General features: G+C 47.6%; 1 protein-coding gene across 2 annotated transcripts in view; it reads right to left on the bottom strand.

Moving 5' to 3' along the window:
- Window positions 1-26,262, bottom strand: part of GOLGA3 (golgin A3) — a 43,465-nt gene that overhangs the window by 4,546 nt on the left and 12,657 nt on the right. For both annotated transcript variants that reach the window (XM_043965547.1, XM_043965553.1), the window contains exons 6-23: window positions 23,985-24,096; window positions 22,724-23,030; window positions 20,949-21,151; window positions 18,282-18,419; window positions 15,185-15,346; window positions 14,366-14,734; window positions 11,287-11,364; window positions 10,380-10,643; window positions 9,896-9,990; window positions 7,981-8,197; window positions 6,905-7,048; window positions 6,323-6,520; window positions 5,316-5,432; window positions 4,987-5,126; window positions 4,104-4,236; window positions 3,736-3,858; window positions 2,510-2,674; window positions 1,539-1,699 (exon numbers count right to left, since the gene is read on the bottom strand). In XM_043965547.1, coding sequence (XP_043821482.1) covers window positions 1,539-1,699; window positions 2,510-2,674; window positions 3,736-3,858; window positions 4,104-4,236; window positions 4,987-5,126; window positions 5,316-5,432; window positions 6,323-6,520; window positions 6,905-7,048; window positions 7,981-8,197; window positions 9,896-9,990; window positions 10,380-10,643; window positions 11,287-11,364; window positions 14,366-14,734; window positions 15,185-15,346; window positions 18,282-18,419; window positions 20,949-21,151; window positions 22,724-23,030; window positions 23,985-24,096 — 3,126 coding nt within the window. The remainder of the gene's footprint in view (window positions 1-1,538; window positions 1,700-2,509; window positions 2,675-3,735; window positions 3,859-4,103; window positions 4,237-4,986; window positions 5,127-5,315; window positions 5,433-6,322; window positions 6,521-6,904; window positions 7,049-7,980; window positions 8,198-9,895; window positions 9,991-10,379; window positions 10,644-11,286; window positions 11,365-14,365; window positions 14,735-15,184; window positions 15,347-18,281; window positions 18,420-20,948; window positions 21,152-22,723; window positions 23,031-23,984; window positions 24,097-26,262) is intronic.

The raw sequence follows: 26,262 nt of genomic DNA, 5'->3' as shown, positions 1-26,262 counted from the left end.
TAGATGAAAATGAAATAATACATTAATATTTTTATCCACTCAACAGAAGAAAACATGGTTATATATAAGCCCCACAACACTCCCCCATGCCTGTAAGCAAGATAAAAAGAAAAACAGCAGGGATAAAATAGCTACAGTAAACATAATATATAGAAATGGGATGTTTTAAACTGATACAAATATTCAAAGGAAACCCTCATTCCCTAAGGGATGAGATGAGATATATTCAAAGACAACTGACAAACGATCCATAAATAGCCAATAATCACCTGAAAAGCACCCAGACACTCGAACTGTGAGGAGCTCAGTGCCCATGCTTGCCGACCTACCCTTGAACAAGAATCCCCCTAAAACAGGCTCCTTTGGTGGTTGCTGGCCAGCCTCTGCCTCAACTCGCTGTTCTGGGTTCTGCCACACGGGGCCCAAGAGAACAAGTCTCATCTCTCTTCCAAATACCTGAGAACAGCCAAAGCTCCCCTCGAATACCCTTGTTACAGGCTGACCACGGCCTGTTCCTTCACTGGATCAGGCAGCGGGGCCTGGAGACTCTTGACCACGCCGACTGCACTCTCCCACTTACCTACCACCTTCATAAAAGTGAGGCCCAACATAGAATACTGGCATTTGGACGTAGGACAAGGTACAGAGGGACGATTATCCTCCTAGGCCCGGCCATTTCTTTTACTAATGCACTGGAGACAGCTGTAGCTCTCTTGGCTGCTGACTCACCTGGAGCTTGGAGTGCACTAAAAGCTAGGATTGTCCCAGGTCAATTACTGCGTATTCATACTTCCCCCCATATTTTATTTGTAAAGTTGATTTTTTTGATTCTCAAATATTTTATATGAATGTCCCTCCAGAAAGACTTTTTGTTTTTCTGCAGGGCAATGAGGGTTAAGTGACTTGCCCAGGGCCATACAGCCAGTAAGTGTCAAGTGTCTGAGGCTGGATTTGAACTCAGGTCCTCCTGAATTCAGGGCCTGTGCTTTATCCACTGTGCCACCTAGCTGTCCTGACTTTCAATTATTTTTTGCCTAGTCCAAAGAGACCAAAGAAGAAGGAAGATTAATATATACAAGCTAGCCCCCCTATCTTTCTTTATTATAGGTGTCTTATGTACTAAGCTAGATTGTAAGAATCTCCTCAGTTGTGAGGATCCCTGGGTGTGCACGCAGTAGGTATTCAACAAATGATGGATGAGTGGAAAAACTAAAACCAATGAGAACTGTCCCTCTATGGCCACCAGGGCTGCCCCGGAAGAGGGATGTCTTCTAGCAGAGGCAGGAGGCTCAGGCCTTGCTGGGTGCTCTCAAGGGCTCTTGTTCAGGTGTGAGTTGGAATGAGAGGGCTGTTGAGAGAACCCATCTGACTCAGAAATCCTGTCATTCTATGAGATGCAGCAAAATGGATGGGGACACAGGAAAGAGGGAGGTCTGGAGGCGGCAGCACCCTTTGTGGGTGCATGGCCTGGGTGATGTGAAAGCCCGCCCCCGAAGGATTTTGCTTTCGTTACTAAACGCTAAAACTAGAGGTCCTACTTCAGTTGCTGGAGGCAGCTGTTCAGGTTCTTGAGCGGCTCCTTGCTCACAGTCGATGGGGGCTTGAGCAGCTCCTCTAGGAGGGAGGCAGGGACGGGGCAGTCTGGAATTTTAACGGGCGTCACGGGGTTGGAATTGGTCTCTCCCTTCAGTTCCTTCCTCTGAAAAACAAATGTGTAGTTAGTGCCTCTGTTTAGGGCTCTGGGGGGTGGGGGTGGGGAAGAAGAATGACAACACCCATGTGCAGCCCCAAGCTTTCTAAGCCTGCATCATGTGACCCAGCTACGGACAGGAGGGCCCACAGATTCAGCCGGGGCAAAGACTGTGTTTTGAGGACCCCAAGGAAGAGCCAGCATTTATACAGCATTTTGAGGTTTACAAAGCCCTTTACACGTTAACTCATCGAGACTAGGTTAATTGGTAAGACCTGTGATCTTAGATATCTACCTCCTTAGGTGGGACCAGAAGATAAGAGTGTTTTCCATGAAGGGCCTTTGGCATCCTAAGGACATGTTACTTATCCAATGGGTCATCAGGTCTCACCATTTTGGTGCCCCAGAGTTTGCTGGTACACTCATTTCTGATGGATGAATTAAAGCAATTAACCTCATAAATGTATGGAACTCGGATGACACAGCAGGAAGCGACCATGGAGAGCAGGCCCATGTGTGTCGTGGCCCTACGCGACCCATTACTCCGAAGCTTCTTTCTGTACTGCACTCACACCCCATCTCCTCAGCACAATGAGAACGGGTTGTACCCATGCCGCTGGGTGGACAGGAATATGCCCCTGGTATGGCCTTAACAATGTTCCCACAACATGATGCCTCTTCCAGCATTACAAAATACAAACTGGCAGTTGGAGGGGAAACAACTCTGCTGGCCAAGGCCCTGTGGCATAACCCGCCTGGTCCCTCCTCTGGTGGCGGGGGATCCCCCCTGCTGCCCCAAGTGGGAGCTCAGGATGCTACCTTCTTCATCTTGCCCTGCTTCAGGTCCAGCTTCAGTTGCTGGTTTTGCTGGAGCAGTGTCTTCATGCTGTTCTTCAGCTCCGTCACCTTAGCCTGAAGGGTGAATTTATCTTTCTGGGTCATAGAGAGATCTTCCCGTGCCATGTCCAGCTCTGTCTTAATATTCTGGAGAGAGAAGTGAGAGGTTTTTCAGCCACTGTAGAAAGTTAGAGGCTGATCTCTTTGCAAAGGGCCGAGGCAGGCCCCGCTTGTGCTGCCCGAGGATTCTCTCCCCTCGGCCTCTCCCTCCTTCCCGAGGCTGAGAAGGGGAGAACTGACACTGTCCCTAGTCCGTGTGCCCAGTGCTGGTCCCTGTTCAGTAGGCCTTGGGGCTGGCAGGACCCACTTTGCCCAAAGTAAAAGGAAGAGGACTTTTTACATAGTGTGGATGCCCCCACGGCCACTCCCAGGGAGAACTTTCTGAGGGTTTGCAGCAGCACTTCTGCAGCTCCCTGCACGAATCCTAAGGGCAGCAGGAATAATGACGGATGAGGATGGGAGCTGCGATTTCATCCATACAGAGAGCATTTATGTGATAAGCTCCATCAAGGCAGGCAGGTGGCCCCTGCCCAGAGCTGCTCACAAAGTCAGTGGGAGCCAGGGCGGAGCCCAAAGCCAGGACTTAGGAGGCTTCCTGGCCACCTCTTCAGCCACTCTGCTAGCGTTTCTCTCTGAAATAATGAACCTTAACGCCATCTCCCAATACTCATTTTGGGTTTTTTTGCAGGGCAACGGGGATAAGTGACTTGCCCAGGATCACACAGCTAGTAATTATCAAGTGTCTGAGGCCGGATTCGAACTCAGGTCCTCCTGAATCCAGGGCCGGTGCTTTATCCACTGCGCCACCTAGCCACCCCCACCCAATACTCATTTTAAGAGGAGGAAATGGTTCCAGTGAAAAGAGCACGGGCCCAGGCCCCCTCCTCAGATCGACTCTTGTCTTCTGGAGCCAGCTCTGAGCACGAGGCAGACTCCTCCCACCAAAGAAGTGTGTTTCATTTGCCAGAGAAGCCGTTTGTTTAGAGGTGAGCAATCTGAGCAGATGCTGGCTCGTTTTCCCTCCCACAGGGACAAGGACAATTCTGACGGCTCAGGATCATCATTGTTCTCTATTGATTGCCCACCATCAGAAACCTCTCCTCTGCCCCCCTGAGCAGCCCCCCTGCTGTAGCCCCTTCCTCAGCCACCTGCAGCGCCAGCTGGATCCCCTCCAATTCCTTCTGACTGTGCTGCTCCGTGTGACCCAGTTGCTGCTTCAGGGTCTGGATCTCTCTCTCTTTCTGACTTATCTCCCATTTGAGATCTTCAACCTAAAAGAAGAGAATAGAAAGCAAGGCAGCACAGGGGTGAAAAACAGTTCATTGGCTCATCCATTAGAGAGGTCACTCTTAAGGAATGTGCAATGTTTGTCTGCTATAAATGACAACGGATCCCATTTCAGAACATTCAATAGTCTTCAGTTAATTCACTTAATGACCGTCTAATGAGAGATACGCACTGGTCAAGAGCCTCCTGCTTTTGGCTGTTTGAGGACATAGCCCTTTAAGGTTTTTACCTCTTGGTTTTCAACAGGCTGTTTGTCCAGTTGTTCGTCCAGCTGCTTCTGCAGAAGCTGCAGCTGAGTCCGAGCTTCTGCCAACTCTTGCTGGAACTGGGACACTTCTTGGCAATGTTTCCCCTCCTGTGCCCTGGGGATGCAAACAATGGGAGAACCACCTTTCTGTACTGATCTGTACTTCTTTTGGGCTGTCTAAGTCAAGCCCAGAAGACGTGAACCTTTCCTCTCATTGAGGTCCTCTGTGAATGCTCAACAACGAGATGGTCTCGTACACAAGACAAACGACGACGCACTCTTGGCACAAATGACTCCTCTGTGAATTTATGAGCACACAGACTCCAAGAACAAGGGAAGCACACGAGTTGGCTGTGTAGGTCGAATAACTAGATGTCTGACTTTCCAGACCACGTGCTGTCCGTCCTGGCCACAATGGACAGATCTGTTTCAAGGGTGATTTATTACACACCTGCTGGCTAACTTGAAGGGCGACACCGACACATCTGTACACTGGCAGGAGCTCTGCTGCATCACCTGCCCCTACCCAACAGCCTGCTGCTGGCTGGCGGTCAAGTCCGAGGGCAAGCAAGGTCGGGTCAGGAAAGTCTGCACTGGTAATGACCAGGGCTTGCAAAGAAATTGTGCTATGTGCCTCTGCTCCCGGGCCTCAGTATCAGGAGATACTGAGATGGAGTCATCATAAGACTAGGAATGGTTAACATTTACTAAGCGCCTACTGTGTGCCTGGCACCGTGCTAAGCGCTTTATAGCTGTTATCTCACTTGACCCTCACAACAACCCTGTTGAGAAAACTGGGGCAGAAGTCGAGGGCTTTGCCCACGGTCCCACGGTCACTAAGTGCCTGAGGCCAGCCCGTACTCACTGCAGGCTGTCTGCTTCTGCCTGGAGCTTCTGGACCAGTTGCTCCTTGGCCTGCAGCTCCTTCTTCACCTCACTCAGCTCCAAGGCTGCAGCTCGGAAATGACGGCGGTTGTGTCCGGCATCAGCCTTGGCTGCAGCCACCTGTGGCAAGGGGAGACAAGAGGCTCCTGCTCATTAAGGTGCACTGTCTCTTTACTTCTGGTGTAGACAAAGGGGCTTCTTAACTGTGCTCCCTGGAGAAGGCTGACAAGCAGCTTTGCCACTCCCATCGCTAGATCTGGCAGGTGCCAAGCCTGCCAGAACCCTGGGGCTGGGGCCTTGGCTATGTACCTGCTCCTTGAGGCTCCGCACTTTGGCTTTCTCCTTCTCCAGTGCAGTCTGTAAGGTATGGACGAGTTGTTTCATCTGCTGATCCTCCTCCTCTTTGCGCTGCAGAACGGCCTGCACCTAGACCATGGGAGGGAAGTGGGGGAAGGAGCTGCCATTTCAAGTGTCTGGGGGATTGGGCCATAGGCGGGTGATGGGACTGCCACAGTCGGAGACCTCAGGGAGGGGGCTGCATGCTCTCCTTGGCACCAGCTCCCAGAAGGACCTGGACACTCTGATGTACTTCTTAAGGACACAGAACTTTTAGTCTCTGTGAAGCCCAGAGAAACGATGTAAAAACTGACCATTCAATTTGAAGGACGGGGAGACTTTACTACTATTGCTTGGCCTTCCACAGTCAGGCACCCCAAAGAAGGTTCTGGGCTAGCGAGGGTGGTCCTCATCAGACTCTCCCACCTAGCCCCCCATATGTGAAGGAAGAGCTTTACTGTAGGAAAGCTCCAAAGAGGCTATGGTGGGAACCCTCAGGAATGACCAAGACCATAACAACCTTAGCTTTTCTAAGCAAATATCAAAATTGTATGCCAGCCATGTTGCTCTGGTCCTAGAGGATAAAGCTGTCCCTTAAGAAAACCTCTGTGAGTAAAATGACCAATTAAACCATAGCCATATGAAGCATGGAGAAATGTTCTCATTTCCACTGTGGAAATTCTGTCTTAATAAGGATAGACAGGAAGAAACAGTAATTCCGTTTGTGGCTGGCTGTCAATTCTTCCACCCCTAAGCATTCCTTTTTTTTTTTTTTGGACAGGGCAGTGAGGGTTTGCCCAGGGTCACACAACTACTAAGTGTCGTGTCTGGGGCCGGATTTGAACTCAGGTCCTCCTGAATCCAGGGCCGGTGTTTTATCTACTGTGCCACCCAGCTGCCCCCCCAACTATTCTTAAAGAAAGATGTGCTTTGATTTTAAGTCGCTGAGAATCAGCCCACTAGCACAAGGCTCCAAATACCTGCAGGTTCAGCTGCACCAAATCCGCCTCCCTCTTGGCTAATGCAGTTTCTAGGATACTGTTGTGTTCCCGTAAGGCTGCATTGGACTGTCCGAGACCCGTCAGCTTTCCCTTCTCGTGCTCTAATTCCAGAGCCAGCTTCTTATTCAACTCTTCGAGACGTTTTATCTTCCTTCTAAAGCCTCTGGATTCTTGGAGCTGGGGAAAAATCAGAATAAAGGCCCACTGTGAGCTGAGCAGGCTGTGCATTTTATGAGTAAAACCTTCTGCTCAACAGTTATCACCCAGAGCAGCGTTCAAGGAAAGAGAACGTGTCAACAGAAGGATGTTACAGAGGTGTAGTGATGGAACGAATACAGTTCTGATCAACATCTGCCACGCCACAGTCAGCATTCCCAAAGCCAGAGATCAGCACACAAGATGCTGAGAAGGCAGCTCACACCACCCCAGGCTGCAATCCCTGCCCAGTATGTGACAACGGCACCTTAGACACCACCCCCATCCCCATGACTGCTCCCCCTCTCCCTATCCACGCACCGTCCCTTATCTTTTTTGCCCCCAAGAGAGAACAGAGAAAACCACCTCATCTTCTAGCTCGATGACCTTCTCCCTGTACTCTTCCAACTCCTGGCTGGTCAGGGAGATGATTTCCTGGAGCTCCTTCTCTAGCATCATCTTACTATGACCGACGGTCTGTAGCTCCAATTCCAGGCCTTGGATGCGTTCCTGAAGACAGAGGGGCAGGGGAGGGGCGTGGGGGTGGTTTCAGCTCATCCTGCTTCCCGAGGGCACTCGACAACAATCACTCAACACGCCTGCTTCTCTCTGAGCAAGGGCAGTGTTAAGGGACAGGATCTGGTTTTGGTCACTTAGAAGTTTCATATACACTACAAATATTTTGATACATTTCCTTAGAAGCTTCATTTAGAAGGGGTTTCAACTTTAGTCAACTAAATCATAAATATTTTAATATTGTAACAAATAAAACCCTGGGGCCCAGTTTTTGTACTAGATTGGTGAAAGATACAGAAGAGTTCTGAAATCAGGACAGCTTCTTTCAGAGGAGGGGTCTATACTGTGTGCTACAAATAATGGTAAAGCTGGCAGGAGCCCCCCCTCACGAGATCTACGAGAGCAATAGGACAGCAGGGACTGCCAAACAGTATGGATCATGTAAGTTAAAAAGGCCATAGAACATGTAAGAGGTAGTTCAGAGTCCCTGATATATAAACAATTAAGGAGAAAATCTGGGCCCCTTTTGTCTGACTCCCCAATTTATTCACCAATAAGTTCTCTAAAGGGAAAAAAATTTCTTGTAACTTGGAAGGAATCTCAGCCATCATATGACCCACCACCCTCCTTTTTTTTGTTTGTTTGTTTTTGTTTTTTTGGTGAGGCAATTGGGGTTAAGTGACTTGCCCAGGGTCACATAGCTAGTAAGTGTGTAAAATGTCTGAGGCCGGATTTGAACTCAGGTCCTCCTGAATCCAAGGCCAGTGCTCTATCCACTGTGCCACCTAGCTGCCCCCACCACCCTCCTTTTACAAATGAAGATACTGAGGCCTGGGGCAGGGGGGCGATTGATGCTGTCCCCCCTACACCTTGCACTGTGGGCCCACACCTCCATGTGTGAGAGAGAGAAGGTGACATCTGCCTACATTCAGCGCTTGGCTGTTTCCTCCCTCTGTGACTTGGGCTCTGAGCTTGGTTAATTCTGCTTCTGAGGATTCTTTGGCAGTGAGGGCTTCCTGGAGGCGGCGGCTCAGGATGCCCACTGCGTTCTCATAGGCTTTGTGCTTGGCCTTCATCTCTTTCTGGGCACTCGTCAGATCTGAACCCAATCGCTTCATCTTCTGCTTTTGTTCTGTAATGGCCCTGGAGCACAGTAAAGGAGGAAAAAAGAAAAAAAATCTGAGCCTAGAAAAAGCTAAACACTGAAATGAAATAGAATGTTGAACTTCATATAATCTCAGAGTTTAGAAGGCACTTCAGAAAGCCTCTAGGGCTAACACATGTCACAATATGATCCAGGTCAAGGTCCCAGGGAAGAAGTGACAAAGAGTGACTCATTAAACCAATTATAAGACATGCAAGGTTTTCCAAGGTTTCAATTTGCATTTTCCTCTTGGAGCTCCTTGGGAAGGGTCCTGTGAAATTAGCATGGTATTAAAGCTAAAAAGATAATGTCTGGGTCACTGAGCTTAAGCTTCTGCCATTTCTACCAGCAGGTTATGGTCTGTCATGCTGTGAAACAGAACAGCTGCCCTTAAACAGGAAACAAACAGAATTTTTACAAGATGTGAACCCAACTCCAAAGGCACTAGGGAAGCTTTCCATTTACAAGGACTCTGAATGGATTCCTTTTGTAGAGTTGTAGAACCTTTCACAATGTCAGTAACAGATCCCCAGTTTATCCAATCTGACAGCCTGGAATATCCCACCTTGGGTTTTTAAAAAAGTGGACCATGCCCACCCACCCTGCATCTTGACAAATAGGCATCAACCGAGAGTGCAATAATATAGCAAAGTCAATTTCATTTGAGTGTGCATCTCCTGGGTAGAAGTGAAGAAAAGTTTTGTGGGCTTGTAAACTTTTTTCCTTGTTCATAAGTACATGTATATATTTAACAAGCAAGAGCCCAAACTTGATGCATGCACAATTAAAAAGCCCAAGGATTGTAACAGTATCTACAAAATGTTTAAAAAGCAAAAAACTCGAGAAGGGTATATCCTCTTTCATGGATTTTTTTTTTTTTTTGCAGGGCAATGGGGTTTAAGTGACTTGCCCAGGGTCACACAGCTAGTAAGTGTTAAGTGTCTGAGGCTGGGTTTGAACTCAGGTCCTCCTGAATCCAAAGCCTTATCCATTGCGCCACCTAGCTGCCCCCTCATGGATTTTTATATAAGAGGAGATGTAGGGGCAGCTAGGTGGCACAGTGGATAGAGCAACGGCTCTGGAGTCAGGAGTACCTGAGTTCAGATCCGGCCTCAGACACTTAACACTTACTAGCTGTGTGACCCTGGGCAAGTCACTTAACCCCAACTGCCTCGCTAAAAAAAAAAAAGAAAAAAGAAAAAAGAAAAAAAAAAGAAGAGGAGATGTAGACGAGTATACAGAATGAGGGGGTATGTTCAGAGTGAGATTTTATACTTGTGGAAAAAGTAATAATAATAATAATAATAATAATAATAATAATAATGTATAGTCATACATGAGATCACAGAATCATTAAAGTCCTGAAGTATGTGTATGTGTGTATTTCTATATATAGATAACTATACATATACATCTATATATCTATATGAATAAATGATAGGCATAGGTATGTCTACATATGTATATGTATGTGTACAGGTATGTCTATGTATGTATAACTCCTGCCTCAGATTCCGGTGGCTTTCAATGTATGTATATATGCACACATGCATGCATGTATGTAAATTAAGAAAAACTACCTGTGCTGAAACCACACCCACAGGGACACTGGTACATGCTTACTAAACTGCTGTGCATGCAATACCCTGGCAACAGGGGCTGCTGTGCTAAGCCATTGTGCCCAGGGGCATACTTACTTTCTCGCTTCTAGTTGCATTTGTTCTACTTGTTGTTTCAACACCTCATTCACCTCTGTAAGGGACGCCATTTGTTCTTTATCAAACTGCACCGACTTGAAAAAGAGAGACGGATAAACAATGTGAGAGCTTGGAAAGGAACCACCTTTCAGCCTGCTCGGTGGGGGCCTGCTTTACAGGAGGAGATGCTATTCTGACAGGGGTCTGCTAACTGGGGTGAACACCATGATTCCGGGGACACCAAAACCTGAGCACCTACATATACACAGTTGACAAAAGGTCATTTGGGGGATCTCTGCTGTCTCAGTTCTCCAAGTTTTCCCTTGATGGACATTTGCTACCTGATGTATGGAGAGCCCCACCCAAGGACCCATTCTTAAATCAGACACTCTGGAGGAGTTGAACACGTGTGGAAGACCTCTCGGTAGCCTAAGTGATAGCATCAGGAATGCCCATGAGATGGCTCCGGCAGTGCCGCCCAGACCTGTAACTGGGTCTCCATCTCGTCCCGCTCTCTCTGCACCAGCTGGAGTTGTCCCTCGAGGTCGGCCATTTGCTGTTGCACTTGGGACACTTCCTTCTGTAACCTGGCACGCTCCACTTCCACTGACTCCTTTTCACCCTTAAGCTTGATTAACTCTTGCCTCAGATCCCTCATCTCTGAGTCAAATCTTTTCTTGGTGGCTTTCAGTTCGCTGATGAGCTGCTCCTTGGAGCTGGCATCCCTCCGGTATGCTTCCACCATCACCTATGAGGACATATGAGAATTACAGACCATTCTTGGGGGCGGGGTGGGGGGGATGGCAGCATCTAAGGTAACTTTTCTTAATGAAAAATCCTTGCTTCAACAGTTTCCATGCTCGAGCTCTACAAACAACTTTTTTAGGTGGGAACTTGTGATAAAGTTTACATATATATTTAAAGAAAACCAATCAAGACAAGGGTTAAAAAGTCTGTCTTCTTGATCAGTTAAAAGGCAATGCTTCGGGGCAGCTAGGTGGCGCAGTGGATAAAGCACCGGCGCTGGAGTCAGGAGTACCTGAGTTCAGATCCAGCCTCAGACACTTGACACTTGCTGGCTGTGTGACCCTGGGCAAGTCACTTAACCCCCACTGACCCGCAAAAAAAAAAAAAAAAAAAAAAAAAGGTAATGCTTCGGTGCAGCTAGATGGTGCAGTGGATAGAGCACCGGCCCTGGAGTCAGGAGTACCTGAGTTCAAATCCGGCCTCAGACACTTAACACTTACTAGCTGTGTGACCCTGGGCAAGTCCCTTAACCCCAATTGTCCCCCCAAAAAGGTAATGCTTCTACCTACAGTGTATTATATCGATATGAATTTTCACATGCTATTTTCACTTGAAAGAAACAATGAGGAGCATCGGCACTCCACCTTTTGTTGAAGAAACTGCTCCTTCACTTTCTGAGTCTGTTTTTTCAGAGCAATGCTTTCTTGCTGCAGGTTTTCCACCTGTGGTAGAAAACAGAGACACATCCTGTTACCCAGCCCCCAGGATCCAGGAAGACATTTGGTCCAATGAACCACCATCCAAGAGTCTGAGTTTCTGCAGCCAAGCATGAAAAACTATCTCCAAGACCATCTCCCTGGTGCTATCCTTCAGCCTCCCAGGTTCATGCACAACCCTGTGCCATCATCGCTGTATTCTTCCCTCTTCCTCACCGCTGGGTTCACTCAGTAGACAATTCCTGTTGACTTCACCTCCATAATAGTTTTCTTCTTTCTACTCACTAACCTTCTTTGGGGCCTCATCAGGTCTCAGCTGGACTATCCATAAGCCTAACCGGCTTCCCTGCTTCCAGTCGCCCCCTTCTCTAACCCATCTTCCACAAAGCTAACAAAGTCACATCTATAAGCAATTGTATTAACGTCTTTGGTCACTTCCCAATATCCTGCCCATTGCCTGAGAACCCTGCTCTGTCAAAAAGAAAGTCAAATAAAACCAGCCAACCCAGAGGGCCCATTTGAGAGCCGGGCAAAGCCGCACACTGGTGGTCCCCCGCTTATCTACTGGAAGGATTCACTCTGTTCTGGGGAACCAACACTAGTCACCAGTTTTGATGAGTTTAAATGCTTTTTAAATACTGTTCTTACCAACATTATTGGACTGCTTGTGTTTAATATTCTCCCTAGCTCTGCTGTCTTTGCTCTGCATCAGTTCATATGAGTCTTTTTATATTTCTTTGACTGTTTCATATTCTTAAGAGCACAAATAACATTCCATCCCATTAACATGCTGCATCTTGTTCAGTCATTGCCCAACTGATGGGCATCCACTTTGTTTCCAGTGTTTGTGGCTGCCACAGAAAGGGCTTCTGTGGATATTCTGCTCATATATGTGACTTCTCTGTCTCTGACTTCCTGGGGCACACAACTAATAGTGGAGTCACTCTATCAAGGCCTAGGGATAGTGGCCAAATGAATATTTCTAAGACACAGGGATAGTTGTGTCATTCTCTTGCTCAAACATCTTTGAAGAGGTGCATTATTTGCATGTGCCCAGGATAAAAACAAATACATTCTACAACCTGGCATTTAAATTATCTGGTTTCCTTCTCACTTCCTGCTCCAGGTTAATTTCGTATCATCCTGCTTTCATTTACTTTTGCTTTCTACTATCTGGCTGCTCAAATTGAACCTTCCATTTCCATGCCTCTACATGGCTAACCCCCATGCCTGGAATGTATCCCCCGCTTCTCCCTCTGTCCCTTAGATTCCCTATTGGCCCTCAAGGCTCAATCTGAGGGTCCAGTCCTACTTACAGGAAGCCATCCCCGCGCCCACACATGCTCTCTCTCCCCTCAAATGACCTCATGGCTACCTGTATACATAGTCACTTCAAACCCACAAGTAGAGTGGACCTTAGCTTTGTCTTTGTATCTTGATCACTGAGTCCCCTTCCCAGGCACAAGCTGATGGTGCTGAACACTGATGCTGAGGGCAGACTGAAAACTTTCCAGCATCCTGACCTAGAGATGTTTCACAGAGATGCTCTGATGCTTGAGATAGAACTGAGGGACAATCATCAAGTCAAAACTAAGCATCAGTGAGATCGACACATTTATCATTAATAAGGGGGAGGACAATGTCTTGAACCAGTGGCTTATATCTTTAATCGTCAGGCTCCTAAAATTCCAGCAGGTACAAAAGGACCCAGGGAATAATTTGCAGTCAAAGATTTAGGAAATCAGCCATTCTCTGTCAAAACACCAAGTACACGCTTTCCTCTTTTGTTCTCTGAACTTATGCCAGTGACATTTAAGACACGAATCAGATGAACTGTGGCCCCCAGTTAGTTTGGCCATAGCTATGACATGAACAAAATACATTAAAACCAACCTTGGACCATTCTACCACCAATCCATCCCCTATTCAGCCTAAAGGGATTCTTCCTAACATTCAGGTGCAATCATGTCACCCCTCCCCTCCATCCCTCTCACTAAACTTCAGAAGCTCTGTATTGCTTCCAGGACCAAATACAAAATGCTCTGTTTGGCATTCAAAGCCCTCCTAACGTGGCCTTCTCCTCCCTGACACACTCTGATCCAGTGACACTGACTGTGAACAGGACACTCCCTCTCTTGGCTCTGGGCACTTCTCTGCCTGACCCCCATGCCCAGAACACTCTTCCTCCTCCATTCCACCGACTAACCTCCCTGTCTTTCTTTAAGTCCAACTAAAATCTGGGCTTCTACAGGAAACCTCCCCGAGCCCCTTTTACTCCCAGGGCCTTTCCTCTGTTAATGATTTCCTCTTTATCCTGTACAGGGCTGTGGTCTCCCTCACTACACTGTAAGCTCCTTAAGGGCAGGCATAGTCTTTTGCTTCTTTTTGTATCCCTGGTGCTCAGCACAGTGACTTGCACATAGTGGTCACTTAATAAATGTTTACTGATTGACTGTTTTCAGATAACAAAGTGGAGGCTCCGAGGAGTGAAGGAATCTATGTTGCAAAGTGTTAGTCCAAGTTAGACATGAAACCTAGGTCTTTATTTCAGGGATGGTGGTCCTTCCACGAGGCCACGGCACATTTTGTGAAGCATCTCAAACTGCTGGTGCACACGATCATTCTCTCAAAAGGCAAGTAGTACAACAACCTAACTACATGCCTCTCTAACCCTATACACAGCTATACCTAGAAGAATATGCATACGGTAATAGCAGGAGTAGAAGGAAAGCTACTGTGCCTAAAAAGGAACAGCTGCCAGTGGCTGGATCACTCGCCAGAGGCCGTGTGGCCTCCGAGGTGGCCTGAAGACAGGTCCCTGCCTCAGGGTCAGGGCTCCCTGGATTCTGCCTCTTCCTCTCAAGCCGGTCTCTGCCCCTCGGAGCTCTAATGCTTTTTATTCCTCATGGAAAACTTGTATAAAAACTTAAAAAAAAATTCACTTTCCCGAGTGAGCCCCTCTTCTCACTCCAGCACGTGCAGCCCAATGAACGCCCCGTTTCCTTACCTGGCTGCACTTGACGGCTATCTCCTGTCTCAGCTGCTCCACGAGCTCCGAGGTGGCATCCGCGCCCTCCTCCAGCTGCTGGGTGCTGCGGTCAAGCTCCTCCTTACCCGCCCGGGCCGCCTGCAGCGCCACCTCCAGGACGATCTTCTCGTTCTGCAGAAACTGGAGCGTGTCGTCTTTGGCGGCTGCATCTCCCTGGAGCTCCTCCAGCCGGGCCTGCAGCTCCTCGTGGCGGGCCTGCAGCTCGTGGAAGGCCTGCTCTCGGGTGTGCAGAGTCTCCTGGCTCAGGGTGAGCTGCTTCATGAGGTCCAGGTGTTCCTGCTGCAGGGCGTCTAGCTGCAGGTCCCGCTGATGCAAAGTCAGCTTTACCTGTGGGAAATCAACACCATCTCGCTGTGGACCACTCTTCACGTTTGACACAAACAGAGCAACCAGCCCAGAGAAATACTGGAGCACTGGCTTTCATGTCACATCTGCGTACTCGCCACCTGCCTAAGTCCTGGTTCTCTGGACTAGGCCTGTGGTCTTATCAGCTGAGGGGTCTGTATGGCTACAAGCTCCATCCAGCTCACTGGTAACTCATCTATGGAATTTTCTGGAGCCCTCAGAGGTTAGATGATTTGTCCATAGTCCCAATCCCGTGCTGGAGGCAGGATCTGAACCTGGGTCTTCTGGCCCTCTCCCCAGTGTGTGCGCCCCTCTACGCACAGGCGTACATTACGACAGGCAGCAGTCGGCCCTGCAGTTTTATCTCTAAATCAGAATAAAAACCACCCCAGTGAACAGAAGCACGTGTTGCTATAGAGCTTCTGGGCTCACCTGCTGGAGCTGCTGCTCCAAGGACGCAGCAGAATCAGCCATTTTTTGTAAATGCTCCTTCTCATCTTCAAACTCCTCCAGCTTCCTCTGAAGGTCTTCTTCCACCAGGGACTTGGCTTCCTGGATCTGAATAAATGCTGCTTCCTGGTCCAGCATGTCTGCCTACACACCAAAGCCATGAGAGGGTTATGCACAAGACAATGTGGCCCCTCCACTCCTCAACAGGCCCAGATTTAGGGAAATGGCCTTTCTGAAGGTGAGCAAACATGGGGACCTGCAAGCATAGTAGCAAGGGGGGGAGGGGGAAGAGAGGAGGTCATTTTGCCTTTCAAAACAGAATAATGAGAGGGCAATGAAAACAAGATGGACACACTCTAACTCAAAGCTTTTGAAACTGTGGGTTGTGACCCCATATGGAGTTGTGGGAGTGGTGAAAAATTTGGCAACAGTAAAAAGTTATGTAGGGGGCAGCTAGGTGGCGCAGTGGATAGAGCACCAGCCCTGGATTCAGGAGGACCTGAGTTCGGATCTGGGCTCAAACAGTTAACACTTACTAGCTGTGTGACCCTGGGCAAGTCACTTAACCTCAACTGCCTCACCAAAAAAAAAAAAAAGTTATGTAGACCTATTTGATATACTTATAGACCCAGGGTCTTATAAAAATTTCTTGGGTGAAAAGGGGTCATGAGTGAAAAAAGTTTAAGAAACCCTGCTCTAATTTACACGATCATAGACATTTTCCTCCAAAATAAAACCTCACCAGACTTCCCTGGGATGTGTCACTGGGACCAAAGATCATACACTCAAGAGTTCCACAGGCACCTCAAGGTAAGATCATAAAACTGGGGACAAATAAGTCACTGTGCCAAAGGGAGGGGGCACTCACAGGATGAGCTCAAGCAAAGGTCCTGGGAACTGCAGATTGGGGGCAGAGGAGTCATTCATTTTTAGAAATGGCAAGTCAAATCAATAGAAAATGGTGGGGGATTGGGTCCATAAGCAAATTTGTGTGTGAGCACAAGTCAATGTGATTTCTTTTTCTTTTTTGATGAGGCAGTGGGGGTTAAGTGACTTGCCCAGGGTCACAGAGCTAGTAAGTGTCAAGTGTCTGAGGCCGGATTTGAACTCAGGTCCTCCTGAATTCAGGGCCGGTGCTTTAACTACTGCGCCACCTAGCCACCCCAATGTGATTTCTTAATAGGGAAATCAACTCTTCTTAATCTCCTTGAATGAATTCTTTTGGGCGCATGGCTAAAAGGGTACCAAAGAACATAATTTATCGGTTAGGACCAAGGATTTTCCCTGTATATCTCCCTCTGGACAACACTGGAATCTCAATGGAAGCTCTATAAATACTTGTTGAATGATTGACAATTTCCACACCAGAGGCTGTTTAAAAAAAAACACCAAACACTAGCAACAAAATAATCACCAACCCACAACTGAAACACCTGCTTAAGGGGTATGCTTTGCCATGGACAAAAAGAACGTGAAGAGGCAGAAACAAAGATGAGCACAGGAATGATTTCCTGGATGGAGAGGTGCTTAAAGTATTCTCCCTCAGGAACTGGCATCGGAATTAATCTTATATATTTTCATAGATGATCTGGAAATGACATCTGACAGTTAACATCATTCCAAGTAGTGAAATTCCACACTGATAATGATGAATTTCTATGAGATATCCAAAGCCAGAAAAACAGAAAAGGTGGGAATGGACTCTGAAGGATACAAGATGCAAATGATCCTGACATCTCTGACAACCCAGGAAAGGAACATAGGAAGAAATACAAACTTCCTGAAGAGTCAACCTGATGTGTTTTTGTGCCCCAAAAGCCCAATAAAATGTTGGTGATCATCAGGACAGGTGTTGTTCAATTCAATTCAAATCACCAAATAGTTATTAAGCACCTACTATGTACAAGGCCTTTAAGGCAAATCAACGAGTCTGCTCTGAAGGAGTTTACAGGTTAGTGAGACAGATAAGAAACTAATTAGAACTAATTTGCTCAGAGTCTGGGGTGGGTGGAGGAGTTCTCATTTCTTGGTCAGCTGACTGGCCCTTTTATGCATGGAGAAACTTGAGCTCTCCCCACGATGCCCTAGTGTGTGTGAGGAACATGTTAGGGAGCTTCCAATGGTGGTTGTCCCTGGCCGGTGCAGTGGAGGCCAGCATGGGAAGTGGTGTAAAGGATGATCAGAACATGAGCATCGAAAGGCAGAAACCCTGTTACCCTGTTACAGGTTATTCCCATTGTCTGGGGGAGAGGGGATGAAGGCATGAACTGGAGGGGGGGAAGGGAAGAAACCTATGGAAGCTGAGAGACACAAAACCACAATTGTATCCATACTTTATTTTTTTTCAAGTGAGGCAATTGGGGTTAAGTGACTTGCCCAGGGTCACACAGCTAGTAAGTGTTAAGTGTCTGAGGCCGGATTTGAACTCAGGTACTCCTGACTCCAAGGCCAGTGCTCTATCCACTGCGCCACCTAGCTGCCCCATATCCATACTCTTAATAAGATGTATGTAGTTCTTGGTTATAATCCAAGAAAGACATAATAGAACAGATGTGCTAAGGGGAGTGCAAATGTGGGGAATCAAGGCAGGTATGGGAAGGACCAATAGGGACTGAGTAAATTAGGCCATACATAATGATCAGGTAGTGTTGGAGGCGGGGAAGTAGTAGCTGTGAGAGTGTAGGAAGATCTACAAGGCATTGGCCACTATACACTGAAAATTAAATGAGGCCCTGGAGGTATTCAGAGCAAGTTGTTCTTAACCCTTCCTGTGTCCAAGATCCCTCCGGGGAAGCTGGCAGATGCCTTTTCAGATATATAAAATATATAGGATTATAAAGGAAACCAGTTACATTGAAATACAGTTATCAAAATGCTAAACAGAGAAACAAAACCAAGTTCACGGCTCCTCGGTTGAGAACCCTTGATTTGCATAAAAGCATGGATGTGACTTCCCAAAATGAAGGGGTTCCTAGGGGAAGCTAACCATATCGGGCATGCATCTCCACCCTGCCATGGCTTTCTTCCTTGATTCTGCAACTAGACAGTAATGGAAACCCCAAACGTGCCAGATTCTTACCTCTATGTTTTGTAACTGGACAGCAATCCGTTCCTTTTCCTTGATGGATCTCTGCTGAGTCTCTGTCAGTTGATGGGACAATGACACATTCTCAAGTTTAAGGTGCTCGAGCATGCCTGCCTGGGTCATCTGCCCGACCTTGGGAGACATAAGAGAGAGTCTGAAATTCAAAAGTTATTGGGTTCAAAGAGTGGAAGAGCCAACCTCCTCTGGGGTTAATCAAACTAACTTCAAATACTTGTGTTTAACCATTTTCACCCATCGTTCTTATGAAGCCATAATGAGCTCTTACTAATCCAAGACAGTGGGACTTGGGCTCGGGACCGTGGTAGTGACTTTGCTTGCTTTGGAAGAACATACTGGATCTTCATCCAGACTTTCTGCTTCCGATGGGTGGGAGTATAAACTTTGCCACAGAGGGCTGATCTGGAGGTGACTGTGACATGGAAGAGTGAGCACTTTCTGGAGCTGGGGAGTCAGAGGCCCTGGGTTTGAATCCTGGTGTTGCCAATTATTAGCCGTGTGACATTCACTTAATCTTTGGGACCTGTAAAATGGAGCTCACCCTCTCTTCCTTCCAGGGTGGTTTCAGGATTGAATGAGAATGTCTAACAAGTGCTCCGTATGCTGTAAAGGGCTTTATCTAGGCCAATCAACACTGTCATTAGTGTTCTTGAGATGGATGGATGGAAATCTGGAGGGAGATTGCAGGGGCTCGCCCCAGGACCCTGTTCTATCTCACATTTTACTCATGATTCAAAGTCAAGTGGCAGGTTTAGAAAACTCTGTAGGTGATACAAAGCTAAGAGGGAGCAGTATTATGTTTACTGAAAGAACTCATATTTTAAAAAATTAGATTAGAATAAAGCTATTAATAGGAAGTGGACTTGTGATTTCATCAGGATGGGGAAGTCCCTCTCCCCATGCAGGTTAGTACCTTCTGTTTTAGAGACCAAAACAACCGCATGAAATTAGACAAGGATAAATGTAACGTTTTATGTTTAATACAAAGAAAACCAGGGAGAGAATGGGACAGACTTGGGCTTAACTGTAGATCCTATAAAAAACAATCTTGTCGTTCTTGTCGCTCGACAATTCCACCAGAAACATAACGGGGCCACCCAAACCTCTAATGTGCTGAAAGCTTCAGGACCTCCAGACATGAGCGGTACCAGTCCCAGTGTCCCCCATTAGTGGCACTGTGTCCAGCTGTAGGGGCAACACCCTATCTAAACTGGAGTGCTCACAGAGGAAGGCAATCAGGGTGGTTAAGGGTCAGGCAAGTCTGCCAGAAGGAAGGACAGAAGAACTGAGGATGATCATCCTGGGAAAAAGGGGAGCCCTGGGAGGGGACATGATTGCCGCCTTCACATATTTCAAGGCCTGTTAATATAAAAAAGACTCCAAAAGGTGGACCTGAGACTAATAAGTAGAAGGCACAGGACGTTTGGTTCCAGCTCAATATGTGGAAGAAGTTACTAACTGAGCTACCAAGAAATGAGCTGGACTTCTTTGTTAAATAATAACAACCGACAAAAATACAAATATCTGGGCACACAAACACCCATATAAACAACACTCCAGCGTTTCCAAGGCACACTCGGCCCTGTCACCTCATCTGAAGCTCCCAACAACCATGAGGCAGATGCTCCTACTGTCCCCAGCTCTGAGAGGTAAAGTCACCTGCCCTGGGTCATTTCATAGGAAGGATTTGAACTGAGGTCCTCCCACCTCCCAAGCCATACTGCCTCCTGGTAGTGAGTGAGTTCACCTGAAGTGTTCAAGCAGAGGCAGCTGATAAATGTGTGGGAAACTGGAATAACGATAACCTCTACGGTCTCTCTCAACTTATTTTAAGACTGAGTCTCTGGAAGGAAGGGCAGGGACCCATTCCTGACCTGGGTCGGTCTGTACCTCATAGGCAGTCCAGCAGGTTCCCCTGCTCCCAGGAGTTCCCTAAGTGGGGCCACATTTAGTAGAGATGCCTGACTGCTGCTCAGAGCCCCCAAACTCAAGCAATGCCCCGGCCTTGGCCTCCCCAACAGCAGAGATTCCAGACGTGGATCATGAGGTCTGGCACCTTTTTCAATACTGAAAACCTCTAACTCTATGGTCCTGCCCCAAGGCCTGTGGATTCCAGTCTAAAAATGACTGTTCTGGTCCCAGCTGCGGATGGAAATGAATGAACTGCACAAAAGCATCGGAATTCTAGAGAGCAGGACTGTTATAGTTCTTACTAGCTGAGGGCTATGACCCACAAAAGGACTCTGCTTACCAAGCTTACAATGCAGCTGAGCAGACAACCAAGCCTTCAAGACCCCAAACTACATTTTGTATGGGAATAAAAGGACCAACTGTCTAAAAGACACAAACCACAGCTGGGGAGTAACAGTAAAGAAAGGCAGGAATTACAGTTTAGGTCATTCCCTGGCAGAAAATTCAAATAGTATTGGAAAATGTAAATTCTGTGTTTTACTAATGGATCTAAGTAAGGCTAATAAAAACACAACCTACTTTGGGAAAAAGTATGAATCTGAGAACCATTCGCAAATCTGCTAATTCTTACCCTGTGTGATATTAACTTGAAGATATATGGTTGTGAGTGGGCACTAAGGTACTTAGGTAAAATGATTCAGAACCATGAATGCTGACCAGTGGGCGGCCTACCTGGATGTGGGCCATCTCGCTTTGCAGCCTGACCCGGGCCTCCTGGGCCAGGGCCAGCTGCTGCTGGTACCACTGCCGGACCTTCTGCAGTGATGTGATCTCGGTCTGGGAGGCCTGCAGCCTGCTTGTCAGCGTGCTGCGCTCTAGCTGAACCTGCTGTAGTTGGTTCTGTAAGGCCGTCATCTGCTGTCGAAGGTCATGCACTGAAAACAAAGCCCATGCATGCCAAGGTCAATGCCAGTTTTCCTACTTGACAAGGTAGGAGTTCTAATGCATTGTTGGTGGAGTTGTGAACTGATCCAGGCATTCTAGAGAGCAATTTGGAACCATGCCCAAAGGACTATGGGGCTGTGTATACCCTTTGACTCAGCAATACCACTGCTAGGTCTTTATCCCAGAGATCATAAAAAGGGAAAAGGACCCATATGTACAAAAATATTTCTAGCAGCTCTCTTTGTGGTGGCCAAGAACTGGAAATTGAGGGGATGCTCACCAACCGGAGAATGGCTAAACAAGTTGTGGTATATGAATGTAATGGAATACTACTGTGCTATAAGAAATGATGATCAGGCAGATTTCAGGAAAATCTGGAAAAACTTAAATGGACTGATGCTGAGTAAAGTGATCGGAACCAGGAGAACACTGTACACAGTAACAGCATTACTGTCTGATTATCAGCTGTGATAGACTTAGCTCTTCTCAGCAATACAATGATCCAAGACAATTCCAAAGGATTCCTGATGAAATCTGAATGCAGATTGAATCATACTGTTTCTACTTTCTTTGGTCTTTTTTGAGGTTTTTCCCTTGTGTTCTGATTCTTCTTTCACAACATGACTGATGCAGAAATATGTTTAATGTGATTATACATATATAACCTATATCAGATTGCTTGCCGTCTTGGGGAGGAGATAAGGGAGGGAGGGAGAAAAATTTGGAGCTCAAAATCTTATAAAAACAAATGTTGAAAACTAACTTTACATGTAACTGGAAAATAATAAAATACTTTGATTTTAAAAAAAGAAAAAACAAAAGGAAGAGTTCTAATAACAAGTCTTCTTTCCCAACAGAAGAACACACACATATATGGACACCATAGCATCTATCTGAACAGGCCAATAATGTCCCATTGATCCTCTGTCTGTGCTTGCTATCACCAATGGCCATGGCTCCCTTGCATGCCTAGGCTTGGGAAATCCAGGAGAACCAACAAGTGGCCTTGTGTGTACTCCCGGTCCTCTGCATGAGGGCCACATGCTATACTGTAGCTCCGTTTGAACGTCTCCCTCATATCTTAAGAGTCCCCAAAGAGGGAAATCAGGTAACACATTAGCAAAGTAATGCCATGTACCAACTGGCTGAGCAGGGATCTACACAGGCTTGCCTACCATAAATGAAAGGCATTAGAGGCAGCTTCATATCACAGTGGATAGATTGCTGCTGGGTGGGGAGATTAGGAAGATCCAGGTTCTAATCCTGCCTCAAACTCTTCTTCCTTTTTTTTTTTTTTGGCGAAGCAGTTGGGGTTAAGTGACTTCCCTAGTTCACACAGCTAGTAATTGTTAAGTGTCTGAGGCTGGATTTGAACTCAGGTACTCCTGAATCCAGGGCTGGTGCTCTATCCACTGCACCACCTAGCTGCCCCCTGCCTCAAACTCTTAAGTGCTGTGTGCTCTATGTGTGGCTTTGCAGCCTCAGTGCCTGACCCACAGTAGGTGCTTCATAGATCCCCAATAACTCAGTGACCACAAAATCCTTCAGATACTAAAAGCTACCTGTGTTGTCTTTGCTAAGGATGCTTTTCTGCATGTCCTCCACTTTTCCCATGAGTCTCTGGTATTGTTCCTCAGCCACTTGCAGGTCGTTGTTGGAGGATGCCAGGCTGGCATTTTTTGCCTCGAGGGTATTTTGCAGGTCAGTCATTGCCCGCTCCAGATCCCAGCAAGACTGCTTCAAGGTGTCTACTTCAGAACTCAGCGAGTCCTGTTTCTGCTGGCTGCTTCGGCTCTGTTCCACCTGGGCCTGGAGCTTGGTGTCTAAGGCTGCGAGCTGGGCTTGTAGCTCAGTCTTCTCTTTAAGGGCCTGCAACATTTCCCAAACAGTAAAAATGACCTTCTCAGAAATAAGGATTGCTTCTCATGAGCAGACACCTAAATCAAGAGCCATCCCTCAATAGACATGGTGTGAACCAGGTGAATGGTGTTGTGAAGGGACACGCTGCCCAAAGTGCCTAGGAATTATGGATGGCACGTCTGAGAGACAGGCGTGGGCTGTGGCCTCTGAATCACACAGCAGGAGACTCCTGAACAGGCCTTTTGATGTTTACCCTCAGCAAATGACTGGCCTTTTCTGGGCCTTGGTTTCCCAATCGGGAGAATGGGGGTAAACAATGCAATGAGACCACAGAAGCCCAGAGATGGAAGGAAGGAAGGAAGGCCTTGCAGGCTATCTTGTCCAATCCATGGTCAAACAAGAGCCCCCTTCAAGACCTGCCTCCAAGTGAGGGGAAGTCCATGGCGGCAGCTACAGCCCATCCAACTACCACTCCTCACTGGATCAAAGCGGCACCGCACTCACATTTTCCCCTATACAACCCCAAATGACAGCACTCCTGCCATTCCTCCCCCTCCATACTTGGCAGGTACCAACTGTCTCTAAGGTCTCACTCCCCAACATTAATCAGTCCTTCCTGCATCCTCACAAGAAGCCTTAACTCCCTGGGGTTGGAGATGTTGGGTTATTTTTTGCAGGGGGGGAGTGGGGTGCAGGGGGTGTCTTTGCATCTCCAGGTCCCACTGGCAGGTGCTTAATGTCTGAAGGATGGGATGCTCCCTGAGGGCTCCAAGAGAAGGCACCTGAGGGCAGCAGATGGTGCCAACACAGCCCCAGGCTCCTATCTGTTAGCCCCCCTCAGCTCTGGGCACAGACTAGCAGAAGAAAAGGGTGGGGGTAACCCTGTGAGACAAATGACTCTCCCAGGAAGCTCTGGCTGAATCGGAGCTGTAACATCAGGAAGACCAAACAAGGCTCGGTTACCTGACTAGCCTCTAAGGACAAGGCCTCCAGCTGCCCTTCAAGTCTCATTTTCTCTTTAAGAATCTGCAGCATTTCATCATGAGTTCCAGCAATAGAGCTCTCCATGGATATGCTGAAAGGTAAGACACGCTTTCAGAGGAAGATCAGTATTCTTTAATGACAAGCTCACTGTATGTTTGCCAAGCACCTACTGTGTGCACAGCTCGGGGGCTACAGACACAGTTTATAGAACTTGCTGGTCCTTGGCCTCCTGGAGTTCCACGTGAGAACAAGAGGCCAACATCAAGAATAGGACAACAGCAAAGTGCAAAAAGTGAGACCCAGGGAAAAATGATACGAGTCCCCTGGGACCTGCAGCCTAGGAGGACTTCCTAGAGGAGGTGCACTTGAGTGGCTGGGCCTTAAAGCAGGGGTAGGAGACTCTGAACAGCAGACAAGAGGCAGCCAGTAAAGGTTTTCGGGCAGAGGGGGAACAGTGGTTTGAGGGCTGGAAGATCTGCTTGAAGGCCACCACAACAGTCTAGGTGGTTGGTGAGGAGGGCCTTGCTAGGGTGGGGGTGGCTGCTGCGGCGGCGGCAGAGAGAAGACATCCTGGAGGCAGAGGGGCTGGGAGGCACCCATCATACACTGGGTGCACACCAGTGGGGCGCTGCCCGCCTCTGCCCGAGAGCAGCCCCGGCACACAGCCTCTGACCCCTCAATGGGCAGGTCACCCCTGCAGAAATGGGACAGCACGGAAAGGTGCGTGTGTATTTCAAGAAGATAGATTTAACTGACATGCTGCAGAACATGATAATCTCTCTCTGCACCAGGCTCTAGTGTAAACAAAACAGGCGAGAGGAGACATAACAATGACTTCTGGAAATAACCTCTATCAAACCTTCTATGACATGGGGAAGAGTCTGGAGGTCAGAGAAAGGAGGCCCTATGTCAATGCAAGAGGTGGTTTTCCCTCCGCTTGGATCCTCCTTTCATATCCTAGTGGAGAGAATAAAACACCTGTAGGAGTAACCCCAATGTTGCCATTGCTTAAGTTGTGTAAACACGTCCATGTTTAAAGAAGGGATTCTGAGAGGAGACTCCCCAGATCCTGTCCAATGCCAGGCAGCCGGGGGGTTGGGGGGAAGGGGAGGAGGGGGTGCACAGGAGAGAAGAGAGCTGTGCCCGGGCTGGGTCTGAGGCCCAGCTCTGTGACTGGCCCATTGTGTGACCTGGGGCAAGCTGTCACCGCACTCTCTGAGTCTGGGGTTCCTCACCTTTAACACGAAGGAGCTGGACAAGTCACTTTGGCCTGTTCCAGGCCGTGGAGAGTCTATACCCCACCATCCTAATCCTAGAAACCTTCACAAAGCACGTGACACACACACACACACACACACACACACACACACACACACACACACACACGCGCACACGCTGTGCCAGTTTCAATCTTAGCTTTGACCCTTAAGGCCTTACTTTTTAAATCTGTAAAATGGAAATAATACCATGATCCTTAGCTCCACAGGTTCCTGCGGGGAAAGCTCTTCATACACCCTAAATTCTTCTCCCTAGGCCTGCAAGTCTGACTACATGAATGTGAGCTACTATTGGTGTTAGGAGAAATACTGAGAATTTAGAGAATTCTTGCCTTGCCCTCCAGGAGATTACAGTCTAACAGAAGACAGGCTTAAACATTTTTAAAATACAGACTAAGGTTTATTTGGGAAATGGCAAGTTGCCAAGCTGAAGACAGAAAAACCATTCCTAGGGACCATGTGAAATGGAGCTCCGAAGGCTAAGCTCTAAGGCCTTGAACATCCAGCTAGGAACTCTGGATTTGATTCCAAGGGCAGTGCAGAGCCAGCATAAGGCGCTGAGCCAAAAAGGACCACTGCGAGGTTAAGCAGCAGCAAAGACAAGGGGAAAGCCAACACTTTAGAACACACCAATGACAGGCAGTGCAGTGGTGAGAGGCAATGATGATTGGGGAATCAAAGGACCTGAGTTCAAATCCTACCCTGCTTACAATCTGCCCAGCTCACACACCCTGCTGCAGCCGTTTCCTGCTTTGTAAAAACTGGAGACTGGACCAGGTCATCTCCAACTCTCCTTTTAAGATTGAGATCCTATGATCTTTCTAGGAAAACACTCATTTGCAACTCTTCTGAAGACCCGAAGCAGTGAGAGAGTCTGCTGGGGAACTGCTGAGAAGTTCAACAGCAGCTGCCCTGGGATGGTGGAGAGACTTTGTCTTTGTCCCCCTGGTGCCTGGCCCACGCTTGCACAACTAGACAGA

Source organism: Dromiciops gliroides, chromosome 1, assembly GCF_019393635.1.
Source record: "Dromiciops gliroides isolate mDroGli1 chromosome 1, mDroGli1.pri, whole genome shotgun sequence".
Taxonomy (NCBI): Eukaryota; Metazoa; Chordata; class Mammalia; order Microbiotheria; family Microbiotheriidae; genus Dromiciops; species Dromiciops gliroides.
This window is presented reverse-complemented; position numbering and strand designations above follow the sequence as displayed.